Here is a 27,243-nt window from a genome sequence, read left to right as displayed (position 1 = left end):
CCTGGGAACTTCAGAATGTGTCTGTACTTTAAGTGTCTTTGTGGGTGTAGCTCTACAAAGCCAAATGTGTTTGCTGAAGAAATTGTGAGATAAGAAAGTACCAAAGAACTCACTAGGGTTAGCCAGGTTAACCTGGCTTATCTGGGATAACCCTTATGTCCTGGTTTTGGCTGTGACATGGCCGATTTTCCCCCTAATAGCTGTACAGAACTGTTTTTTTGATTCATGGCAAGAGTAATGTTTTGGTTATTGCTAAGTGGTGTTTATCCCAAGTAAACACTATTTTCAGCGTCTCACACTCTGCTGCTGAGGAGCTGCACTCAGTGCTGGGAGAGAGTGAGGCCAGGTAAGCTGACACAAACTGGCCAAGGGGATGTTTCAAACCAGAGAAGGTCACGCCCAGTGTGTAAACTGGAGGAGTTACCTGGGAGGGGTCTGACTGCTGTTTGGGGATATGCTGAGTGGTGAGCAGTTGTATTGTGCATCTCTTTTTTCTCTCATGTTTGTCACTCTCTCTACCCCCCACTTATTATTATTATTATCATCATATTTATTATTACTATTGTACTATTTTGTTCTGTCATGAAATTCTTAGCCCATCTGTGAGGTTTATCTTTTCTTTCCAATGCTTCTTCTAACCAAGGGAGCTGTCCTTTGGCCCAACACCCTATGACATGGCTGCTCATCTAGCTCAGATTCCCAAATGAAAGAAAAAAATATGCGGTAGAGTTTATAATTTCAAGGGTTTGTGGGTTTTTTTTTTGGTTTTTTTTTTTTTTTTTTAGGTAAAGAGTTTAGCAAGAGCTTTACCTTAAAATAGTCGGGAACTTTTGTGAAGCATTGAAGTTCCTCCATAGAAGGGACTGAATGAGTTGTCAATGTAGTCTTGAAAGTAAGGTGAATTTCCTTTTTCTCTTTTGGCTACAGCTTTCCTCTTTCCAATTGCTCTAAATGGCTGAATACTGAATTAATTTTTCATGTTTATTTCTTCTCTAGGAGACAGGTAATTCATTAATCATTCATTGTCACTACAAACATCCCCTACAAGAATGATTTTTTTTTTTTTACTCAAGTATTTTTTGTATGGAGGGAAGTAGATTTCCTTTTCTGTTTACTGAATCATGTTAAAATTTGTGTGTAAGGTGGTATGGGCTGTGTTCTTGGAGATCTATCAGAAATTTGTCACTGGATGCTGTAGACTTGTTGGACTGTTTATTCTTATCATTCCTTTCTCTGTGGAGACATGAAGTGTAAGAAATGGTTCACTGGGTTCATAAATAATTGAAATAGGGCTTGGGGTATTTATAATTTACAAGCCTGTCTCCCCAGCTGAATCAAGCTGGTGGTGTGGCAGAAGTGTAGCTGTGTGCTGTGCAGGAGTGCCAGGCTTGGGCAGGACCCAAGCTTGCTCTGCCTGTGCTCTTCCCTGGGTGACTGGAAGCAGGAGCACGTGTCCTAGGAAAACCAGCTGTGCTCCAAGTGAGCTGTCTGGCATCCTCTCACTTGTTGCTGGATGATTAATAGGGGTGAGGAACTCACAGTTTCATCAAAAGCCAAGTGTGTTTTCTAGATGAAAGATCTTGGGTAAGATTCATATTTAGGTTTGTGTTTAAATGAAATCATTATAAATAATAAACATGAACAAACGGAATGTTTTATTTGACCTCAGTCTTTATTTACATCCTCATGAGGCAAATGAAATTTAGGATTTGGTTCTGTAGATTGATGTGTTTGTGGAATGAGTTTCTAATTAGATTCTTTAGGAGGTAATAGACTTCATTAATCTGTACTTTCAAGTACTTTTTGTTGGCTATGTAATACACCATGTAAAAAAATAATTAAGAGGTAAGTAATTTAAGTAATTTAGGTTGAATTAAAGTGTAGCAATCTCCCCAAATTTATTTATAAATTTCTGCTTTATGTGGAAAGCTTTTCTTCCTCTTGCTGCAGTTAAGCAAGTTGTTTTACACAGTGTTTAGAGACATCTATTTCTATTAATACTGTACTAATGTTTCTGTTCAGTGACATCCATCACCCTGTTATTTGCTTTTACATGGGCTTGCTTATGTATTTAATCTTTCTGGTTTCTGGATATACTGAGTATGTCTGAACAAAGACAAATTGATCTATTTGTATAATAATATGGATTATGATGTAGTGTCCATGAAAACTGCAGTAGTGTTGATATTGGAAGTATTTTGCTCAGCTCCATTAGATAGAGTTCTGTGAATGAATGAGTTAATTAGTTTGACTGATGAGGACAATATACCCTGGTGTCAATTGCTGCTAGTCTGATAGCACAAGAAATGAATATTCAAGTAGTGAGTTTTAGAATCAAATTTATTTTGAATAGGTAATAAAATTTAGTGACACAATGTGTCAGCCAGTGAGTATTATAAGAGAACAAAGGGTGTTTGCAAAGAACTGATGAACAAAACCATCAAGCTTCAGTTACTGAATAAATGTCTCTTTTGTGCATGTGTCAATACACACATGTTTTTAGGTATGCCTGTATATGTTTACTTGTGTTATGAATATGCTGCTTGTGACTGGACCTCGCTAAGGTATAAATCTCTACCCTGTAGAAAGGAATTCCTTGCGTTGTTATTTCTGGTAATAGCTTATTTTCTATAGAAAGCTACTGTTTCCAAGGTTACAGTTTTTTTACTAAGATAACTAAACTTTTCAAATGGACAAGAGGCCAAGTTCTGTTTCTCTCCATTTGTATGTTTTAGCACACAACCTGTTTATGTAGTGGTTTTAGCATGTCTTTAAAAAAATGGAGTGAGAGGAGGGCAGAACAGAATACCAAACTCTGGTACTTGCCAGCTGATTGCCCTCCTACACTGGACCTGCTCCTATTTCTCCTCAGAAAATACATCACACTTTAGATGGGGTGCTTGTTGCTCCTGCAGAAAGAGTCAGATATACAGTGTGTCTACATATAAAAAATGATACTTTTTATATACTTTTATACTTTTTCAAAAGCATGGGAATATTTTCTTAAATATTTTCTAATGAAAAGAGAATTTTGGAGAGTGTATGTGTGGTTTTTGGAAGAAAAAAATATATTCTAGATTTTCTTAATTTTAGATACTTTTCTTCCTCCAGCTCCAAGCAAAGAAATAGACCTTGCTCACTTCTTTTCAGGTGAAAGGACTAATTTGACTCAGAAGGTGATACTGCACATGCAGTAGGTTGCCATTGGCTTCAAGCTAAGAAATAACATTTGTTTTTCTTCCTTACATGGCATTAGGTAGTGAGTGAGCATATCTACAGAAGCCAGTGTTATCTTTCTCTCCCCTTGGTGTCCAAACACCATCCTGTGTGTGATGGAGTTTGGACACCAACAGGCAGGTTGGAAGGGAGGCAATTAGCCAAGGTTTGGCAGATGTTGGCATGAGATCATCCTGTTTTCCTCTCCTGCTTTCATGAGATCCAGATTATTCATTGTGATAATGAGTTTGAAATGAGGCCCATTGTGATAGAACATAAGTCTACCACTGATTAATTGATGACATTAGTAAAGAAAATTCACATTTGAACCGGTGTTTAGAAATGAGATAACACATGTAACATTTGTGAGATGTGCCTTGTCCTTCACTAGCAGTGAAAATGCTATAAATCAAATAGTTTAAAATTGAGAAAGAAGCCAAACTGTGTATTTATGAGAGTGTGCAGCATTATGCCTTTGAAAATTCAGAGTGTGTTAGTCAATATTACTGTAGGCAGAGTCCTGGTGCTAACAAGATTAAAACAGAAAATATAGACAGTCTTTTACTAAAATCACAGAGTGAGTAATCTACTTTTAACTGACCTAGGGCTGAGTTCCTATGGGGCAGACATTTGCTATGTGTGTTATAAACACAGATTGTCTCTTTCTCTTTAAAAGTGGAAGATGCTAGTGTGGCTAAATGAATTTGGATAGCATCTAGCTAAACTTAAAAAAATCAAACAATAGGTTACATTAAGGTAGTAACTAGTGTGAAATGAAAAAGAAAGCTTTTCTGGACAAATTTCTATCCATATTTATATGGACATTTCATGTTAAGTATATGAATACCTAATTTCTAGAAACTGACCTACTGAGTCTTTCAATAGGTCAGTATCTAAAAATACTGAGGTATCTAAATCAAACTACATTCTGTAAAAGTGAGGTTGCCCTACTGCTACTTGCTTTTAAAAGTCCTCCTCGGTCTGAGTATTAGACTCAGAACTTTCGAAATCTGGTTCTTAGCCACATCTTTATTGACTGTTTCTCAGACCTGAGATGCTGGATCAGGATCCTTCAGTAATGTGGTGTAGATGCTCTCGTGGGCAGAGGTTGTCCTGAGATACTTCCCAAGAAGCATCTTTCTGTGTCTTGAAATTCAAGTTGGCAGATCTATCTACTGGCTGTGGTGGGGCTCTAAGAATCTACACAAAGTCAAACTGGAGAAGAGTGGGGTAGCTACAGAGGGGTAAAAGAATTCAGAGGAAACCTTTGCAGTTTCAGGTCACACAAACACCAACAGGATTCTTGATCTTTGTTATTATTTAAGGTGTAATGTCTATGCTGTTGTGCAGTAGAAAGTCATAATTGTAAATGCAGGCATAGGCCTGTGGGGACGTGGCTCACTTCTGAAGAGGCTTGTGCATTTTCTTCTTTCAGAGAAGATTGAAATCCCTTCATATCCTGTTTTCCTTTGCTCTTTCAGGGAACATTCTGTCTAAGAAGCTTTCTTGTTTTCTTGCAGTCCTCATTCCATCCCAGATCGCCTGCGGATCAGAGTGAACAGGATTAATTTACAAGAGTACGAGGGGCTACATTACGACAAGGAAAAGCTCCGGGAAGCTTGTAAGTTGGGAGAAGCCAGATTGTGGCTGCTTTTGGTAGAACATTCTGTACAAACCTTACTTTGACCAAAACAACCCCTACCCCAAAAATAACAACGAAAACCTCCAAAAACAGAGTCAAGCACACACTTTTGGATGAGTAATATCGAGAATATGCTCAATCTATATGTGCATATGTACAAATGTGTTCTCTCTATATAAATAGCATCTATAGAGATCATGTATAGATATTCCACTGCTTTCTTATTTAAATATGTTTCTTATTATTATATTTATTGTAAAATAGTGTTTTGTACACAGAGTTTTTTTTATTAATGTCTTTCTGTTGGTTCTGCTGGGTTTCTAGTACATGAAACTGTACCAGATTTTATGATTAGCATCAGATTTCAAGCTGAGTGGGAGAGCATGATATATTTGATATTGAGAATGTGCACTGACCTGGAACATGATTCTTGCACAGGTACATTTATCTTGGGGAACAAATCTGGGTTCCCCACACCCTTATTCTTTACCAGCCTTCAGTTTTCCATTTCAGAGAATAATCGCTGTTTTGTTTCCTCATGTAATGGTTTAATTGCTGTGTTTAGGGGTAAGTCAAAAGCAGACAGTGGTTGCTTTGGCAACAATGATGATGACATTCTGAACTTTAAAATGGAATTCCTTTCCTTGGTGACACACAGAGTCATTAATCAATGAGGGACAGGGCTTCTTGTGATAACAATTTAATAGTCTTGTTATGCATCTGGCTCATTATTCATATTAAATTACAACCATGAGTGTTTGTTGTGCAACAGAGCTTCAGTTCCCTCTGCAATACAGAGTGCTTTGGTAATTACAGGATGACAATCCTTTTAATTGGTTTGCTTATCTTATTGTTAGAAGATAGTTGAACTGTTTCCATTTCACTCTTCCAGTCCCACCCCTCCTCAATTTACCGTCTCTCCTTACACCAAAAGAATTGAAATAGCTTAAATTTTAACATAGGTCTTGACAGCCTTAACTGAAGTTTGTGGAATTTGGTCATATTTAAAGCAATCAAAGCCTTCACTGGACTGAGAAGAATTTTAACAGGATCAGGATTATTCCTCACTGGAGCAGAACTTACTTCATGTTTAAATTGAGAGTTTGACATTGAGTAGATTTCAGGCCACACTGTACACAACTCCCCAACATTGTCAGAAACAACTTGGCTCATTTGAGGGTTTATTCTCATCCATCCTTAGTATGGATGCAAATTTTCTGTGTCTGTAGTTAGGACACTCCTTTGTCCTTAGGAGCCATTACATGTTCTGACACAAAACATACAACTTCTTACACTATTGTCACTGCAGGGGTAGAGGTGTATTTGTTATTTGCCACCTGCCAAAATTCATAATGATAACATTATAAGAAAATGCCAGCAACTGATCTAACATCCTGGTTTTGTAATTCATATGGATTTGATCACTTAGTAGGAGTGTGCTTAAGAGGTTATCATTCAAAAAAGAGATGTTTGTTCATTAAGACTTAAAATGATTGCTTTTGGACATTGGTGGGTCAATTGTAATGAAACCCTTTTGAATATTTTAAGTCAATGCATGCCCACCATGATAATGTAACATAGTTGAATTGGACTATTCTCCCCAGATACTTTTCATTTAGTTGTTTTTCCTACTACTCCTCTTTTAACTGTCCCAGTAATGCTTGTGCATTACTGTTGTTACTTACTTTAAGAATGTGAGAGAGCAAATATCCCCATTATCCTAAAAGACACCAGAAGAAAAGATACTTCACCTTAGTCTTTGCAGTATGAATGTCTCCCTAGATGCTTGCAGAAGACCAAGTTTATGTACTTGCTCAGGCTTTGGCAGAATACTTACAACTGAATCCAGAATGCTGTACTTAATATCCATTTTTCATCCACAAGGATTAAAACAGTTCAACCTCCCTAAATAGTTTGAGAACCAAGTACAATCTCACAGCAGTCTGAACAGGAAAAGGAAGCCAGTTAATAAGGAGTTGTCCCTTAAGGAAAAATAGCAAAGAACCTATTATGGTTTTTGCCTGTTACATGTCTCCATAATACATTTTTGAGAGCTCTAACCTCACTGTAATAATCTGGATCATTTTAACTCACAGTGAATACATTAATTCCCCTTGCTTACTTGTAATACTGATTTGAATCTATCAATTATTTCACCTAAGATTGTCTTCTGACATAGAGGAGCTCATGATACAAAATGTTCCATGAAGATTAATCTTCACTCTGCTGGAGGTAGACACTTCATTTTGAAAGCCTCCAGAACAATTAAAGAATGTCATTTTGTCCTTTGAAGGGCATGACTGTCCTTAGCTCATTCTCCTTCTGTTGTTTTCTACTTTTCTTGTCAATGCAGCTGGCATTTAACCCAGATGCTGTTTCTGAATTGTCCCTTTCTTCCCTCCCCTTGCTGCTCCTTTTCTCCTGTCAGCATCTCAGTATTGTGTGGGGGATGATTAATGATGGTACAGAGGGTGCTTATTGATCCTTCAGTGAGGAGGGATGAATGCTTTGATGCAGCATTTTAAGAAAGGGATATATGTTGGCATTTTAGTTATGTTTTAATATTCTTCACTGCAAATGTAGTTGTCTTTTCTAACACCTCCTTATTCATGTCCTAAGCACTTGCCACCGAAGTCACAAGCTTCACCATCTCTGGCCAATGTGAGAGTTGTACATTACAATGACCACAACTAAGATTATCTCACTCAAGAAGTGAGGTGGACTGATGTCTCTAGGTGGACAGAATTTATTTCTGCCTCTGCTGCCTGCTTATCTTGTGCGCAGTATCTCTCTGGCTTCCTGTTATAGCAGTAAAGTGTGATCCAAAGCAGCACTGTGGGTGAACAATTGAGTTATTTTTAAGACAGCAAAATCTTTCTGTGTGACACTGTATTTTCTCCTTTCCAATATAACTAACAATTTCCTGACAATGGAGGCATATGTGGAAACCAATTTGGTTTAAAAAAAAGGCAACAAACAAAGCAAACATAAGCTAGTCACCTAGTGATCTTCTGTGCTTCTTAGTTCTTCCTAGCAACACCATTTCAGATTTGCACCGTAAAAATATATCAGTGAAATAACCCACCATAAGCAGTTACTGAACAGTTGTGGGGTTTTTTAATAGGGTATGTTAACCCTTACTGCCCTTAGCTTGTTGTGTGTGCCCTAGCCATGGAGAATAATTTTATCTTCCTCAGTACCACTAAGATTAAGGAGGAATCATACCCAGTTGCAGTGATGACAGTATTAGAAATAACTCTCAGCCTTGTGTCAGCTCTGGGTTTCCCATACTTTCTTTTACACAGACCCAGCTGCTCCTTATGTCCTCTAGAATAAAATGGCACACTAGAAACTCAAGAGAAATGTTAAAAGAAAATTTAGTTCCATGTGTTTAACAATTGGACTGTAACCTAACAATCCTTTTCAGTGCAGCCTCCTTGCTCTGTGTGTGAGCATGATGCTGTAACATGATGGGAGCTTAACCTTGAATTCTTTTCTCTTTGATTATCTGTAGCTAAATGTCTATAATATGTGTGCCTCTAATATCTGTGGGTTACCTGAGGATTTTGGGGTCATCCTAGGAGCTCTTATCAGATACACGGGGGTACACAGAGTGACAAGCTTGTGAGTCTTTGTGATGTGTACATGTACAGTGATACTGTAGCTTCCTCATACCAGAAATGCACTTAGAAGCCTTGATCTATCAAAGGCATTCTGGCTCTTTAAAACGTAGGGATATCACAGGTGAAGCTATTTGGAGACCAGCTCATGTGATTTTTGAGCAGCTAGCTAAATAAGAAAGGGCCAACACTCAGGACTTGGTATTTATATCCTGAATATGTAATATAAAAGTCAGCAGGGAGCAGAAGACTTCCTGATGAGCCACGAAGGAAATGTGCTTATATTGGGAAGCAATTTTGAGCTGGATGGATTTAGACAAGGCAGGTTGTGCAGATACAAACCTTCTCTTTCATCCTGTAAAGGATGCACCAATGGGCATTTATTTGTCAGTAGATCTCTTTGGGCACGTGGTAGAAGCTCCATAAAAGAAAATATTGCCTTCAGTCTGCTTAGAGGTCAGTGCCTTGCTCTAACAACTTTCTTTTGTCAATATGTGTTGTGCACACATTAGCTAATTTAGATATTTCTTCATTACAGTGATTTCATAAGATCTGAACCTGAGAGGGGTTGAATGGATTGCTTAAAGCCTCCCAGCAAAGTGAAAACAAGAGGATTAGAAGGCAGTAGTGAGTTAAATATTGGAAATTGCTGTTCTCTGAGGTTGGGGGAAGGAGTATACCCAAGCCATTGAAATTTCATATAATGGGGTTATAGAGGCATAGAATGATTTTAGTGGGAAGGGATTTTTAAAAATCATCTAGTTCCAACTCACTGTCATGGGCAGGGACCTCTTCCACTAGAGCAGGCTGCTCACAGACCCTGCCCTTGAACTCTCCCAGGAATGTGGACATCTTCCACTTATCTGGGCTACCCACTCCAGTGTCTTGCTACTCTCATTGTAGAGAATTTCTTCCTAATATCTAATCTAAATCTACCTTGTCTTGACACCTCACAGGGCATATTCAGTACAGTCCTCTGCCTTTTGAGCTAGTGGGAAATTGTTGTGTGTTAAGTTTGTAATTTTCTTTAAACCAGAAGAGATAGGCATTTATATTTATAAACTTTGTATCTATATAAAATTTATAAATTTATTAAAAATATATTTATATTTACCTTAGAGAAGTGGAGAGAAGCAAGAATATTAAGTTTCCAGGAAATCACACTGTAGTTTGTCTTTCTCATGGAGGCTTTTCTGTGAGGTTCTTCTGTTCATAATCTACTTGCATGTTTCCTTAGTTCTTTTCTGATTTGATTTCCTCTCACTTTTTCAGTCCTGGTTGTCCCCTTTGGATAACTCATCCCACACACATCCTTCCTGCCTTAGTCTGTCTCTGCAGACCTCATAGCACAGGTTCCTGCTCTTTTTCTTTACCCTAAATACTTATTTGTTGTTTATCCAGATCTCTGCTGTCAGCTCTTACTTCCAATATCCATTCCCAGCCAGCTTCAATTCCCAGCTCTTCAGATTTTTTTTCTATAATCTGTTTCTTTCTGTGTGGTGTTTGGCACAGGTTCTCTCCTCCTTTGACTTGGGCAGCTTCTTCCCTTTTGGCAGGATATTGGAAAAATCACTGAGAGACTAGAGGGAATGACTGCCTTTTCAAACATGGTCTGGTTTAATCTGATAATCTTCACTGTGTGTGTTTTACCGCCTTATATGTGAGGATTTTGCAAGTGGGCTAAAAAAAACTGGTAGCCAATGAACCTAGAGAGAATTGGGTTTTCTCAGTATAATAAGCAGAAGGGATCTGAAGAGACACATGGCTTAGATTTGTGTGGTAAGAAAGTCCTTTTGTACAAACTCAGTTTTATTAAAACCAAACTGTGAAAGCCAAACCTCTTAATATAAAAGTCTGAATATTTTATAATTCTCTATTTGCTTGGTTCTTCATATTCATAATATCATATTCTTAATATCTTAATATCAGGAAGCCCTTCAGGAAAATGGCATTCTTATGACAAATTCAGTAGTGAGGATCCTTTATTTGTTACATTAAACATTTACAGTCCAATGTCTAATCTCCCCAGCCCCCTGAGGTATCAGAATCAGAATGAGTTTTCCTGGCATTCACATCTACTATAATATTCTGTCTCAAGGCTGTTTTGTTTGGGATTTGAGTGGGTAATCATGGTATTAAGATCACAAATTGAATCCTTTCATAACAATAAACAGGTAAGTTAATTGAATTTTATAATATATATAAGTATGTTTGGGCTTCCTTCATTTGTGTCCTCAATACTATTAAAGAGTTCACTAGCTCTTGGTATTCAGCATAATGGGGACTTAATAGGTGGAAGATTTGTTTGTTGCTTACAAATTCCATAGCTAATTTCATGAGGACTTAGGAAATCACTCCTAATCTTGCAGTTAATTAGAACACCAGGCTGGCCATACTGCTGCATCTGCCCAACCCTCCTCCTGCTGATCCTTGGTTTTGGTTAGTGTTGCTAGGAACAAAAGCCTTTCTGCAGTGCTGGTTCAGATCATAAAGCAACTGCCTGCCTGTCTCATTTCCTGGGCTTCTTGCACTGCTGCTCATTACAGCTGCCTGGACAAAGTCCCTTTTCATCATTCAGGGGGCACAAAGGAACTGGGAGATGGATGCAAGTGGCCAGAAGAGCAGGCGCCTCCAGAGAAAAATATCTGGTACTTGAATGCTGTGGCTTGGCTCATGATCTGAGACTATTCCTTATTTTTGGCACAGTCACGTGGGTGGGTTTATCCACATATTCACAGGAGTGGACAGTGTGTGTGTACATGGAAAGTGGTTTTGTAGTGCCTGTCCTTTTGATGTGTTTGCCCTCCCACCTCTCTCCTGGCATATCCAGTAATCCCTGTGCCCCACAGGGATTTGTACTGTCCACATCCTCATCCACACAGCAAATGCAGAGAGGATCCTTTAGTCCTGGATGAAAGTGCCCACAGTATTACTGTCTGCTCTGCATGTTGACTTGGCCTTTAATTGATTTATCGTAAATTAACTCCTTTTGCTTCTATTGCGTGCTATTGCACTATTTGTACAATGAGCAGCAGCCCCAGAGTTTCTATCCCATTATCAACCACTAAGCATTTGCTTTTGTTTTAGGACAGCAACCATTGTGAGGCACTTTGTAAGTCTTGGCTGTGTGGTGCATTTTGATTGCTTATTGTGGTTTATGATAAAAATCAGGGCTGTGAACATTTTCCTTGCTGAAAGCCAAATGGGTTTTGCAAAAGGAGCCAACCAAGCAACAAATGAACAACAACAACAACATAAATTGGGAAGCAACATTTTAGCATATACTTTACTGTTATCCAGTAATAACTTTAAAGGCTTTTCAAAGGCCATGAACCGCATGGAATGGAACCACTTGAGACCTACCTCACACATTACACCTTAGCTAGCTACTGACCCCAAGTGCCATAGATCATGCTAATTCACGATTTCCAAACAGTTAAGGCAGCACTTTTCTTTTTAAGGATGAAGTCTCACAGCCCAGAGTTTCTGAACTGTTCTTTGTCCACTAAGAACCAGTATCATATAATTTAAGTAAAGCTGTGAATCCCTACTTCATCAATCATTAGATGAGATTCATTAAGTATCACCACTAATATCTACTGCATGATAGTTTTTTCTTTTTTAGATACTTTGGTGGATTTCTTCAGAATTACAGTTGTTTTAAGGTCCTCCTCTTTTGGTCTGTCGGGAGTGGTGATAGTTAAGGATTCCAATTCTGTTATCTGTGTTGTTTTGTCAGGTCAAAGCTTTAGTCTCCATTAAGTGTAGAGGAGAGAGAAAAAAATCTGTGGCGACAGTCTGCGAGCCAGTGCTGTAACTCCCTAGTGCTCTGTAGCTGTTGGAGGTGTAGCCATGTCTGCTACAATTCAGTTTTTAGTGCTATAAATGAATTTAACAAACACTTCTCTCAGTAAGGGCTGCAAAGGGATCTGTTCAATTGAATCTAGATAGCCATTAAGAAGTCTCTGCAAAGAGCTTGAGGGGCTGCTGCCAAAACAGGTTAAGCAATAATAAACACTAAGCAAAGAGAATCAGTCTGTAGCCCAGAGCATTGGAGTGTTTGAAGCAAGCCCTGCTTCTGACCCTCCTTCCACTTGCTTGTGTCTCAGTCTCTGTTCTGCACTGAAAGAATCTTGGAGGTCTCCATGACCACTGTTTCCACCTGGCCCGTCTGAAAATGTGCAGGGGACTGGCATCACTATTGGATGTCAGTGTCGTTTCAGGAGATGTGTAACCTCTTCCTTCCCACCTATTCCTTCTTTATGTTCTTGTTCTCACTCCAGCATTTTTTTCCCTGCCTCCCATTTTCCTGGGTCTTCTGCTGTTCAATTTGCTTTCCAAACACAATTCTAGCAGCATTGCTGAGCCCTGTGCTGGCCTCTGAGGTCCACAGTGACCTTGACTGCAGCAGGAGCTCCCCAGCTCTTCTCCTTGGAAACGACTGAGCTCCTCTTTGTGCTTCAGGATTTGGTGGACCAGAAAAATAGGAGCTCTCTTCCCCAATATCTTAGCACTGTCTTGTTCTCTTATCAGAATGAAGAATTTTTAAGTATTTAAATACGTTTCTCCCACTTAATCAACTTCTCTTCAACAGCAGGAAGGTTTGCAGCACAGTTGTGTTTTCTGTTTATCTCAGAAACCTTGGTGATTTTATGTTGCTGCTCATTATCCAGTTATCCAAATTGTTTATGAGTTGATATTCTGTTCTGCTTCTGGAATATTTCATGTGAGAATTTAAATATCTTTCCTGCTGCTCCAATAAATTTTTTGGCCATTAATTGATTAAAGACCCTTCAGGGAGAGAAAAAGAACTTAATTCAGTGATTCACTTTTACAAAATCAGATACTCAAGAGTGTTCACTTGTTTTCTTTTTATTTAATGAGATCTTAGTAGGCAGCTCTCTTTATTGTGGACTCACCTTTTTCTCTTTTATTGTATTCTTTATAATTTATTTTTCTTTTTGTGATTTTGTTTTGGACTCTTTGGTAGCAAGAACAGAATGAATGTGAAAACCTCAATCTCCTGTTAATAAAAATTTTGCCCTAACCTGAAAGGTTATTCTGCATTTTCACAAGTTATCTTTTTTTTTTCTGTCTGACTAAATATGGAAATGTGTCCATTCTGTGTAGATGGAATAATATCTGTTTTGGTTTAAAAGCAGCCTTAGATAAAAATAAGCTGGTATTGGATAGTTTTCCCTGATATCAGCCTGTGATTTCCACTGCTTTAAACCTGTAGACTTTGAGTTCTGAGAATGAAATATCACTCTTATTTCAAGATACAAGGGTGCCCCCCAAAACTCTTGTTCTGGGATATGTTCCTTTGTTTTACAGATAATATTTGATGTTCAGATGTGAAAATGAAGTACTCAATTTAACTGAATATGTTTTAGCTTCTTTCATGAAACCATGAAAGATGGTTGAAAATGAAATATCTGATAATTAAAAGTGGGTGAAAGTGATGATGATTAATATGCTCTTGCTTTTACATAAATGTTAAGGTTTAGATAGCAGAAAACTTTCATGAGGGTGTGAAAAAAAACAATGTTGGAAACCATTGCAAGTCTGTTACAGTTCAAGAGACTTGAGTTAAAGAGGTTTATCTTTGTTTCTGATTCTTTCAGCCATTCCCCTAGGGATCATAGTTGTACGAGGAGACTGTGACTTGGAGACTTGTCGTATGTACATTGACCGCCTGCAAGAGGTGAGGCCTTTGTGAATTCAGGTATCATTCACAAACCCGTTTTATGCTTCTTCCCATTCTGAGTGCGGGGATCTAATAATTGCAACAACCATGTATCAAGAGTATTACAATTTACCTATCATTGAAACAAAAAATCTAGAATTAAGATATGATAATAAAAGTACTGAAAAATATTCCCTAAACGGGAAATTAAAAATCATACTGATTCCTTTTAAATAACAGAATTGAAGTGGATGGGTGTGTTTACTTCTCCTTGATTTATAATGGAATACAAGGACTTTCCATATACCTTGTTGAAAATATATAAATTATGGATTAGAAAGTGTGTTATGCAAGGATAAACACTGTGGCATTTGAGTGGGTCTAATTATGCAAATGTTGTTCTCTAATCATGGAGTAATATGAGACACCACTAAGCACAGCAAATATCAACTAGATATTTTCAAAGACACAGAAATGGGTGTTCATGCAACTAACAATGGTTTTGTTCTTATTCTTGAGCACCTTGCCTCATGAGAGTTCATTCTACAATACACCCTGGGAAATGCAGACTCCAAATGCCTCATTACCCTAATAATTTTAAGTGTGAACCCCTTTAATGATAAAACTAATGGGTTTTCATTATTGTATTGTCTCTGACTTTTTCAATCTCTTAGTGATAGCTTTTAAAAACATTTACGAGTCTGATGACATTACATTTATAAACAATTTATATATGAACATTTACAAGACTTTATAAATTGTTGGTCTAATATACATAGGACTATGAAGCTCATCCCTTCCATTGAACTCCTTGGGAGCCATTAATTTCCAATAGATTTTGGAACTCCACACTTGCAATCTGAATATGAAACTTAGTGTCTCACTTGAGGCTTTCACTTCTTTGTATTTCAGCCAGGATTCCCTTTATCAAATGCATTTTTGGACAGTCAGACCTGGAGTGTGACTATTATTATCAGACATAAATCCATATTGTAAGGTGGTGCATATTTGAAGTATCCAGTACAGGAAATTACAGTGAAATACTTATGATGATGATCTCAATAGATTAGATTAGAAATGTGATCTCACACTGAGTCCAGGCAGTCTTAAGTACAACCCCTGAAGGAAGCACAGTTAGATATTTTGGTTGACTTACTTACCCATAGTGATTATGGAGGAATTGTGTTTCTCCAACCTTTTGCAGGGTTTGTACTAATTTTTGCATGTGTGCTTGATTTGGCTCAGTCCCATTTGCTGGGAGTAGAGATGCCAAGGTTTGCTGAGCTCTGCCAGTTTCCATGCTGCTGCAGGGCAATATTCTGCAGGCCACGCTCTTTAGTAGACTATGTCATGTGCTATAACTATTTGACAAAATCTCTGTTAAAATAAATTAGATGCCTGAACCCTGTTAAATGTCAGGACCATTCTGGTATGACCTTCTTGGAGTGAGGTTGTCTTAAAATAGAGAGAACTGTCAGTGATTTTCTTAAGTGCATTAATCACTCAGAAATATTTGCAAAAGTGTCTTAAAGATTTATGACATATTTTCATTAATTTTGGTGCTGATATTGTAAATTTAGATAGTTCTCTTGGAACAAATAGTTTTTTTTAACATGATAAGATACATTAGTGTCATCTCTTTTTGAAGCTAGTTTTTTGGGCCAAATACATACAAATCTAAACTTTGAGTGAGCTTTCCTTAGCTTTTCTGTGGCATTTGTTTCATATGCTTACAAACAGTGCAAAATATTTGCCAAATGATTTGTTTTCACCCAACCACTTCAGATAGTAGAGCTACAAACAGCTCTTGTTGTTGCTTTAATCTTTTTCATCACTGCCCTGTCTTTCATTCTCCTGCTAGGACCTACAGTCAGTAACTTCTACTACACAAAGAGTTCATTACCAGGTAAGATAAGCTTTCCTTTTAGTATCAGAAAAGAAAGAGGCTTAAAAATGGGAATGACGCTCTTTGTATTTGAACCTGTATGTTAGATGAATTTCTAATTATCTGATTTACCCTTAAATATTGGAAGCAAGTTCTGCTTTCTCCTGGACAAGTTTTATGGAATCACCTTTATAATTAGCACAGCTTGCTGATGCTTGTGATATTGCAATAGCAGTATTTTCCACATTGAAGTGAATAAGAAAATGTTTCCTCTAGAACAAATGACAAAAGCAAAATTTTTTCTCTGTCTGAGAAACTGAACAATGACATGTTGTATTTCATAGCTGTTGTAATGAAGTCAATCAATGAGGGGAAAAAAGGTGTTTTAGCAGGCCCAGCTTCTTAATAATTCTGTACAGGACAGCCATCTACCTTCACTTTACATAATCTTCAGGGTAATATTTTAGTCCATCCTAAGCACATGTGTGTTTTCTACATGAGATAAATAGCTTTTAGTTTAGGTGGATAGTTCTTAAAATTGGTCTCTTTGTGTTTTACAACTTTATTCTACATTTTATGCAGTACAGAACTTGTCTTTTCAGTTGGAAGTATCATTCAAGAATGTGTATTTCTTTCAGTAAAATAATTCATTGTAGAGTGCTTGAAGTGGAAGTAAACTGAGTGAGACTAACTCTACTGACTCCTGAACTGATCTGATATTAGCATGGAGATTTGGTACAGACCATGGTCAGTTGACACAGTGCTTAGAATCACAGGGCAAGTTTGCATGGTACTGATAGCATCTTCCTAGAAATAACAATGCAAGTCTTGCTGGATCAGCAGGAATGAGTTCGCTGAAGCATACAGAGAGCCAAACTACAGGAACCAATTGTGGTGAAATTGCAGATAATTTTTTGGGGTTAATGATTACTTGGGGAATGCAGAAAAAAATTCCAGTTTCACAAGAATGCCTGTAGATGCTGTAGTGACTGCAGACACTATAAGAAAATGCAATTTGGCATGTTTTCCTGGACTTGCCTTCTTTATATCAGTTGATAGTTTGTTTCTTTGTTTCCCTATCCAATGCTAACTTCATATTCTTGACATTGCCATCAGTCATTGCCCTGGAACTGGGTTTAAGAACAGTGTTAGTGTCTAGCAAATTGACTAATAAACCAGCATGTATGATTCTGTTCCACTCATTATGAATTAACCTAAGTGGCTGCTGACTGCTCCATGTGTAGGAAACTGCCTGAGGTAAAATGAAGAGCAAAATCTGTGTGTATGGGGAGATGTACAAGAGAGTATGAAATGTCAGAAATCAGCTCCATACTTGGCTCTAACCTCTGCTGTTACAGCAGTATATAAATTAGATGCCTACCCATCTTCTCTAGTGCACAGCAGTGTGAAATCCCTAACATACCATTCATTTTTTATGATGCTACATTTTAAATGCACCCTCTCTCTGTTTTGTCTTCAGTACTTGTTTGTCTAGTATTCTTTTTTTTTTTTCCCTCAGTAGTTCATTTCTGCAAATTGTCTCATTAGGTTAATTTGAGGTTTGTTCCACATTTGTTGGTATCCCTCTACATTTTACAGAAATGGGAAAAAGAGGGGGATAACAGACATGAATAGGGTGCTTGAGCTGATTGAGCAGTCTTTATACCTTACTGATAAAGTGCCATGGGTACTTTTAAATCTCGTAAATACAATTTTCTTGTGTGATTCCTCTGCAGTTCAAAACATAGGCAGTCAGCAGAAATATTAGCAAACCAAAGTGCAAATGAGAAAAAATATACTGGAGTGTTTTCTCATTCTGTTTTGTTTCTCTAATGAGTTTAATGCTCACAAAATATCATTCTCATGGGCCTGAAACTGTGCAAGTTAGTTCTGTAGTGAAACTGCAATGAAGTCTTAGAGGGTGTATGTCAGAATGTGCAATTTGTGACTCAAGTTGACATTTACCAGCAGTATTCCTATCTTCATTTTCTCAGCATTTTGTACTATATGAATTTTACTCGTTTCTCATCTTTTTATAAACTGCATTTTAGTACACACTATTGGATGTTTTCTTCCTTTTCTCCTTTGTGTTGCAGTCCCCTCCATTCCTCACAGGGTGGACTAAATATAAAGCTTTGTGCATGTAGATACAATCGTGTCAGCAAGCCTAGTGGGTTTCAGAGATCCTTGATTTTCTGACAAACACTCCAGTAGCAATACAATCAAACCTAAAATCCCACAAGTCTGCTCACCTGTATTAGACAAAGCTGTATTTTAAATTTGTTTCTATTGAATCCCTGAGATGCGTTATTTCCTCCTTATGTACAGTTAGAGTTCACCCAATGGGATGTTTTGCTGCCATTGTCTCCATCTCTGTGATGCACAGAGGCTGAATATCATAAGTTATACATGAGAATAAGGTTTATGGGATCAAGTAAAATCCTTCCTATTGCTTTTACTTTTTTCTTTTCCTGCCATGTGACTTGATATTCTGCTCTGTTGTCTGAAAGAGGAGTAAAGTTTAAATCTTGAGCCAACATGTACCTGAATTTACAGCATTTACAGATGTGCTGATTGTACTGCTTAAGATGTGAATAAGGATAGAATCTGTGTCTATACAAACTGTGTGTGCCAAAAATCTATGCTACTCTGTTTTGCCCTGTGCAGGTATGTTTGTGTTTAAATGTTATATGCAGCAGATTTAGGAAGCTGGCTGACTATTCACTGGCAGCATGGAGCAGAGCCATGATCATCCTCTGCTCTCTTAGATCCCTTTTGCCTCTCCAGTATGAGCTAAAAAGACATGGGGTAGCCTGTTTGAGTCTTTGATAAGTACAGGTCAGGAAGAAGACCTTAATTCCTCCCCAATAATTTCATTTTGTTCCTGGGTTATATGGATTTTGCACATTGTGCAATGTCAGTAAAGCAAAATTAAAAAATCAAAGTCCAGAAAATAGTCCTTTTTAGAGAAGAAACAGTTTGCTGGGTTTTCTTTAATAACATGATTTTCATGCCCTATCCAGGACCAGGAAAGCTCTTTCCCCAGAGTACTTTCTGTTCAGAGGCTCTCTCCTAGATGGTGCTTCCTAGATGGTAAGTGCATCTCCCTTCTGCTGTGCCCAGCATGCTGCCTGCTTCTGATGAGCTTATGGAGGATAGTTCTGAGTGTAATACTAGAGAGGAGTTCCTTCTTGTTACACTGAGCAGGTAAAAAAGGAGCTGAGTCTCCCACTTCCCTCTAAAAAATTAAACAGGCCCTTCATCTAACAATCAAAATATCTGCTGTAGCTTTTTCTTGCCACAGAGAGGCAGGTTAGCCTTTTCCTTGTCCCTGAGGCAGGTTAGAAGCTTGGTTTATCAGTGCCTCTGCTGTGATGAGCAGACTTAACTGCATGCACTGCCAGAGCTCAGAGTGCAGCCAGTTGTGGCAATTCACTGCTTGGTGTAAGGCTGAGCTCTTCACCCTGGTTTCTCTGCAGGTGCTGTAGTCTTTAGGCGCTAGAATTTTTAGGTGACAGAAATGTACCTCCCTCTCCTTGTAACCCTGTGGTGGAGAGCTGCACTTCTATTTGACCCAGACTTTGTCAAAGCAGATGACTTATCAGGGCCTCACATCAGGCTCCAGAGCACAGGAATTAGCAGCTGAAATGGATGGCATCTGCTTTTACAAAAGCTTCAGCATGGGGAGGCTTAAATTTTTAATGCTCAAAACAAAACCAAATTCTCCTTGGAAATTTCTAATCACCATTCCTTGTCTCTCATGAGGGACATTGATAAAAGCCATAGTGAGAATCTGTTTGGTTTTTGGAGAAATCTGGGTGGGTAGATGCGTTCAATTTTTGTCCTTAGTATTTGATATTCCTGTGAAGTGCCAAAACCTACAATGCTACATCACTGTGCTGTTGTGTCAAAACTGCAGAGTGAATGAACCTGATTTCACTCACCCAAATAAATGCAAAGCAGATACAAAAAAATCACATCTGGTGAAGCACATTGTAGATGATAAATACTTTTGAGGTTAGTAATATAAATTATTTGGCAATGACAAGATTCATAATACGTGCTTTATTTAGTGAATCCCCCTATTTTCGTGTGTTTTTCTGAGTAGAATAAATTTTCCTTGAGCATATTGCTAATTCAGAGTCAATATCTGTGGCCGAGCATTTGATTTATAAAGAGCTCCTAAGCATATTATTGTTCTTTAGATTCAGAATTTGAATTAATCCCATTAGACCCATCAAATTGAGTATGTGCTTGCTATACTCTCATCAGAACAAATCAGATTTTTCTGTCACATATTTTAATGTAATCAATTCTTCTTATAAGACTGAAATCCATTTTATACATTTTAAATGATTAAGTTAATGTTTTCAGTGACTACTGTTTCATTAAGCCTTCTCTTTAAATTCAGCATTTAATGGGATAGGAATATTGCAGAATCATAGAATGTTAATGGTTGGAAGAGACCTCAAAGATCATCTAGGCCCAACCCATCCCTGCCATGGCCAGGGACACTTCTCACTAAACCAGGCTGCTCAAGGCCTTACCCAGCCTGACCTTAAAAACTACCAGGGTTGGGGAATTCACAAGTCATTCTTGTGAATTCTATCTCACCACTCTCATAGTAATTTCTTCCTAATACCCAGCCTGAATTTCCCCTTTTTTCAGTCTGTAACCTTTACTCCTTGTCCTGCCACCAGAGTTCATGATGAAGGGTGTGTCATCAGCCTCCCTGTAGACATCTTCAGATGCTGGAAGGTTGCTTTGACGTCTCCATGCAACTTTCTGTTCTCCAGGCTGAACAGCCCCAAATTTCTCAGCCTGTCTTTGTAAGGGAGATGCTCCAGTCCCCATAAAAACTTCACAGCCCTCCTCTGGACTTGCTCTGACAGTTCCAGGTTCTTCTTGTGCTGGGGGCAGCAGAACTGTACACAGCGCTCCAGGTGAGGTCTCAGAAGAGCAGAGGCAGACAATCCCTTCCCTTGACCTGCTGGCCACTTTCCTTTTCACAGACACCCAGGACATGCCTGGCTTTCTGGGCTAAAAGCTTACCCAGCTGGCTCATGCCGAGTTTTTCACCAGCCATCACCCCCAAGTCCTTCTCTGTAGGGCTGCTCTCAATCACTTCTCCACCTAGCCTGTAGGTGTGCAGGGACTGCCATGGTTCCTGTGTAGGACCTTGCACTTTGCTGCCCTCCATGAGGTTTGCACTGTCTCACCTCTCAAACGTGCCAAGGTCCCCCTGGCTGTGTCCCTTTACTCCAGTGTAATGTGTTCACTGCTCCACCAAGGCTGCTGTGAGCAAGGAACTTGCTGAGGGCATGCTTGATTCCATTCTCCGTGCCGCTGACAAAGATGTTGGTCGCAGTACTGACCCAAGACACACCACTCATATGGACATAAGGAATAAACTTGTGTTCTGGTGGAGACACTGTGACTTCCCTGTCACAGGGGGTGTTTTAGGAGCCAGTGATGTTAGTGCAGCCCAGTTTGTCCATGCAGTCCTGCTCACACTATTTTCTGCTGTTGTTTCTCTGTCTTGCAGCAACTTCTGCTGATCGTTTTTACCGCATTGACAGATCTCAGGTAAATCCTTATTCATTTTTTGTTTCTATTAATTTCTTTATTTTTAAAGCTACGTCAAATGCAGCTTAAACTTAATTATCTGCCATTCTTCCTGTCTATTGCAAAATGTTACTCATGATGTCTCATGAGAAGTAGAGAAAAAACTCCGGGCTGTTTTTTAGTTGATCTAATTCATGTTGTTTTACTGAAGTCTTGTATCTGCTGACCATCTGTCATTCTGTTTACTACCAATCTGATAGAGATCAGAATTTTCTGCAATTGTTTTCCTTATCAAATCTTACTTGGGACATCTGTGTAACACCAACATATTTGTATTTATCTTTTCAACGTTGCCTTTAGGCACCAGAAGTCTTGCCTCCTGTATGTGCATGTGTGTGCTGTGAAATAGCTATGGAAATTAAGATATTGTTACAATTTGAGAATTATGAACAGAGATGCACAAAATATTCACAAGGAACCCCAAAACAATGTGTGTCTCTGCTGGGTTCAAAACTGTGGCATAGGTCTGACAATCTGAATATTTTTTTAAAAAGACACTGAAAATTTTACAGGGCTTTTGGTGTTTCTGATTTGTAGCCAGAATGGGCCAATTAGTTGCTCAGCATTAAGTGCAAATTGTTGATTTCACACTGTGGTTGTTTGTATCTGGTCCCCCTGAGAGCTGTGTAAGCTGTTTCTGAATCACATGAACATGTTACTGTTTCTTAGCAAAAGCAGCTGGTGCTTTAGCTCAAGCAGAAGGAGCTGTGACTTTAGTTCAGAGTTCCCCTGTACCCTGTCTGCATGTAGACACCATGGGACTTCTTTGCACACAGTCAAATAAACGGTTTGAATCTAACATTGGGAAGGCAAGGGTGAAGAAGATGCTGCTACAGACTAAACTGGGCAATTTGACTCTGGGTTATTCTGCATTTTTCCAATCCTTGATACTGTACTAATAGCCATTTTTAATGCCTACTCCTTCATCCTGTGATTCTGTGAGGAAAAAATTGAATACTGTGCATTGGTCCCTGTAGGGAGATAGAATATAAGAAAATAAATATAGTGTAGAAGTAATCTTACCCCTAAGGAGTTGCAGCTGGGCCAATTATCAAAGATTAGGAACAGGCCACAGCTGTAACCAATGAGAAGAAGAGTGCTATAAAAGAGTGGAGTGGCTGGGTGAGAAGGGAACTGGAGTCAGTTGGTTACTTTATGAAGAAGAGAGTCCGTGCTCTGAGGAGTTGCCCATGAGAAACACCAAGAAGGTATGAAACTTTTGTGATAAGGAGACAACAGTATGTAACCCCTGCAATAAGATGACAGCAGGTCCCAGCACACAAACAGCGGCCCATTTCCTGCCTGTTTCCCTACATAGACAGGCATACTCACACTCAGTGGTTTTTTTTGAAAGGCAATAAGCCTTCAGTGTCAATACCAAAAATAAAGGATTGAGAAAGACAGCTTTGGTAATGGAGATGTGAAAACAGAATGTACAACTGGTGGAGGTCTGGAAGAGTATCCCCAAACAGAGAAAAGTTCTGTCAACCATCATCAAAGAAGAGACTTCAACTGTTGGTCCTCATTTCAAAATGTAGACCTCAGCTTTATGGGTAGACCTCCAGGTTTCATCAGAATGGCATAGTCATCAAGGAACAGCCTTTAAAATATTGCTGTGAGTGTGCAGCTTGCTCATGAGGAATCTTGTTTGACTTGAAATCAATGACATATAAATTGGTGACTTCTGTGGCATTGATGTTAATGTATGTGTGAGTACACACTTACATGCAGAGTCCGTTGAATATTCTCCAGGGAACCTGACATGCACTCAACTCATTCTAGGGCAGCTGGGTACTCTGAGGGACCAGTGATGCTGCAGGTTCGTTATTTGTTGCTTGTGTCACTCTGACAGGAACATTTGCACTTTGTGACGGAAATTTCGCAGGACGAGATTTTTATCCTGGACCCAGAGATGGTAATGTCTCAGCAGGTGGGAACGCCTCCAGGAATGCCTGACCTGGTAGTGGAGCAGGCAACTGGGTGAGTGCTGCTGGAATCTGCTTTTCAGCAGGTGTGATAGAGATGGACTTATCTTTCTGGACCCCTTTTCTGGAGGATTAGGAGATGTGGGAGGGCAGGTATTCTGTAGGAACGAGTCCAGCTGTGGTAATGACAGGAGAACAGCAGTGTAGCATCTACTCTTATTAGGCTTCCTGGAACACATAGCAGGACTAGTGGACTTCAGCACCTTTTAATCACCTCACACCACCTGACCCTAAATCCTGACATAAATCTCCTAACAAAGATTGAGTCACAAACTTCTCTGCATTGTCAGAGTTCTGATCCCACTGTGTAAAGCCCTGAAGCCTTTGTGTCTAAGAATGATCATGAAGTGTCTCTGTTTCTTATCATCCTCTTGACAGACCAGAAATGCATCTATTTGTCTTTAGGAACAGCACTCATAGTGAATTAATCTATTTTAACTTGCTATGGGCTGAAAAATGCTGGGAACCAATGAGCAAGGGAAGACAGCTTTGGAGTGGGGTGTGAATGCCTTTCTCTTGCTCCTTCTCTCCGTAGAATATCGGAGCGGTGGAACCCCGCAGTTCGGAAGAGGATGCTGAGTGACAGCGGCCTTGGAAAGATTTCTCCCCACTACGAGGTACCTGACAAACAAAAGGACGCCAGCCAGACACATATGCTGCAGTAAGAGCCCTCTGCATTTCTCTGCTTGATGATGCACTGTCCCTGTCACCACAGACAACTCTTAATGTCTCCTTTAAGCTTAATTAATTGTGCCGAGATGCTGAAATTGCAAATACTTTTTGCTATTTCTATTTTGCTTTGCCATTCTGTTCTTCCTCTTTGTCCGTTATTTTATGTTCTTGCCTTTGTTTCATTCTCTGTGACACCCTCCCCTTTTAATAAACCTAAATCAAAGTTTCTGAAAGAAAATGCCTTATTTTTGATGTCTGAAGTTCCAGCTTAGAAAATCATCTTGGCAACTGGTTTGGTGAAAGGTCAAAGCATTCACTCTCAAGGTAGTTCTGATGCAAATGTGATAAAACAGAAACCTCCAGAACTGCTGCTTGCTGTCAAAGATGTAGGCAAAGGTTTTCATATAATCTTGAACCATGTAGGATGGCTGTACAGTAATTTTCTTTTTGATAATTTCCCAATAAAAGAAATTTTTTCCTTAGTACTATCTACTATGTTCAGATTGAGTTAAAAATACTTCTTATTCTGCTTACTTATGTTAGAAATTGTTCTCAACTTTTTGGTTATTTCACTTTAGATTTTCAAAACCATCAGTGGATCACTACCAAAGATTAGATGAGAAATGTCTGCCAGAAACTCTGTTGCTGGATTTGAAGTTATTTGTGACTTGGGGTTGTATTCCTCCTATCCCTCAAGTAAATAATGTATAATTGTGTTTGTAGTTCTACTGTATCAGCAGCCCCATAGGCAGGTTTTAAGACTTAGGATAGAAAAGTCAGGATTAGTGACAATGTGGCCTTTTTTTCAGGTTTTTTTAAATGTTAGGATGTGTGTGGGAGAGGGCTGCAAGGTACAGGGCAGGCAGAGCCTACAGCTCTGGGACAGGTGCAGTGGGGATGGCAGGTGTTTAGACATGAGGCTACCAACTGGAAACTTTCCAGCTAGCTGGAAAATGCTGTCAGGAGGAGATGTCATGGCAAGAAAGGGTGATCAAGGTAGCACTGCCAGGAGAAAATCACCTGTTTTTCTCCCTGAGGGATTCTGGACCAGTTCTTGATATTCTTTGCAAAGTGAAGAATGATGATTTCAGGTTCATTTTTTTCCATAGACTGGAATGGCAGGGTCCAAAAGCTGGCAAAGCTGTGAGAAAGATGATGCTTAGACAGTTCAAGGCAGTGTGGAGAGATGGTGAGAACAGGTGGACTAATTTCTTATTGATAAGAAGAGTGATTTTGTTTACATCAGCATGACTGGAAATGTTTGCTTAGCTGTAACAATTACATTTGGTGGATTTATTAAGTACAAAGTAAGCTAGTAGCATTGCTCAGAGTAAAGTGTCCCTGTCACTGCCTACTATGAGAAATTGTTTACAATTTCTCTAAACTTTGTTTTGGCTGAATATTTCATCCTAAGACTCAGTCTATGATTCTTTTTCTTTTAGTAAACACTTTAACAAAAAAGCCATTTCTTTATGAAGACAAGATTTGTGGGAAATGTGCTTCTTTAAATGACCTTCCTTCAAATAAATAAATCCAGTGGTCCTTTCCTGAGTTGTGTTAGTGCTGGTAGTGGAATGAACCTCATTGGAATGAAAATTCGGAAGCTTGACATTTAGTAAAATGTCATCATAATACCAGGGAGATGCCTTTTGCTGTCTTGAAAATTACCCCTGAATTGGCCCTGCTGATGAGGCTGTTCGTGCACTTTGGACACACCTCAGATTCAAGAGCTTTGCTTTCCAAAGTTTCTGTCTGTACATGCTCACAGAGGAGTTATGCTCCTCTAGGCTTAATTCAGGTTGCAGACCTGAGGGAAGTGGGACTGTGCTGCTCATTATCTGATCTCCAGCAGCAGGGAGAGATAGGATGCATCAGTCATGGTCAGATGGAGATGGTCAGGACAAGGTGTGTGAAGAAACAAGGAAAAGAGGTTGCAAGGAGTAGAAGCACAAAGAGAGCATGTGCAGGGACTTGGGGAACAGGATTAAAGGATGGGAGCTGTTCAGAGCACAGAGGATAACCAGGTGTCTGGGGAGTCGGAATGGAAATAATGACAAGGAGGAGGGCATGGGGTACAGATAGGTAAGAGATGAGTGAGACAGGCTAGGGGCATGGGGTAAGGGTCTGTGGCTGTTTCTCTCCAGAATAGAGAATTCTGAATTTAATCATGTTATTACACAGGTGGGTAAGCTCTGAAATATATTTAAAAACTGCCTCACTTGCTACCAAGGTGGAAGTGTATGGTAAGTGAGTCAGGGGACTGCAGTGGAGGCAGCAGCCTGTTATTAAATTTAAGACAGTTGAATGATGCTCTGTGGGACTGGCTTCTCTTTTCAGCATGTGTGACAGAATTTTTGAATGGTGAGGATTTACAACAAACTTTTCACAAGTGGCCAGTTAACCATGGGCTTTCTCATTCTGTGCATGTCCACTGTGAAGTAGGTTTGGTTACTAGGGGCCACTACAGGGAGATTTTTGAAAGAGTGTGGAGGGCTGGAAACTGAGAAATAGGATTTCTGTTCCCTCAGGTTGTATGACTAAAATGAATGGAAAGTTAGTGCCTGGTTTCCCAGCTGCAGAATACAGATAATATTGCAACCTCACCTTAAAGGAGCACAGTGAGGGCAAATTTCATGGTCTTGAGAAACCTGGATACTATGGGGAGACTCTGTCAGAGGTGCTTAGCAGGACATGAATCATTTTGCATTCTGTGCACAGTCTTGGCAGCGTGGAAGAAATAAATTTTGAGGCTGTGCAGTGCATATATGGGAGGATATCAAGAAGGTTTTGACTTAAACTCTGAGACAAGACTCCAGCAGAAGAAAATAGAAAGTGGCAAAGTGACTACAATTTTTCATAATATTTGAGTGAAACAGGGTTGAAGTATGATCCCAAATTTCCAAGCTTCTGGA

At 39.1% G+C, this 27,243-nt stretch overlaps 1 protein-coding gene across 4 annotated transcripts in view; it reads left to right on the top strand.

Moving 5' to 3' along the window:
* The window catches only part of DGKI (diacylglycerol kinase iota), a 200,668-nt gene that overhangs the window by 129,578 nt on the left and 43,847 nt on the right, over positions 1-27,243 (top strand). For all 4 annotated transcript variants that reach the window (XM_058023130.1, XM_058023133.1, XM_058023132.1 and 1 more), the window contains 7 exons: positions 4,737-4,837; positions 14,103-14,182; positions 16,026-16,070; positions 19,073-19,142; positions 21,595-21,635; positions 23,527-23,654; positions 24,195-24,320. In XM_058023130.1, the coding sequence (XP_057879113.1) occupies positions 4,737-4,837; positions 14,103-14,182; positions 16,026-16,070; positions 19,073-19,142; positions 21,595-21,635; positions 23,527-23,654; positions 24,195-24,320 (591 nt within the window). The remainder of the gene's footprint in view (positions 1-4,736; positions 4,838-14,102; positions 14,183-16,025; positions 16,071-19,072; positions 19,143-21,594; positions 21,636-23,526; positions 23,655-24,194; positions 24,321-27,243) is intronic.

Source organism: Melospiza georgiana, chromosome 4 (genome assembly GCF_028018845.1).
Source record: "Melospiza georgiana isolate bMelGeo1 chromosome 4, bMelGeo1.pri, whole genome shotgun sequence".
Taxonomy (NCBI): Eukaryota; Metazoa; Chordata; class Aves; order Passeriformes; family Passerellidae; genus Melospiza; species Melospiza georgiana.
Note: the sequence above shows the minus strand (reverse complement) of the source record. Positions and strands in the feature narration are given on the sequence as shown.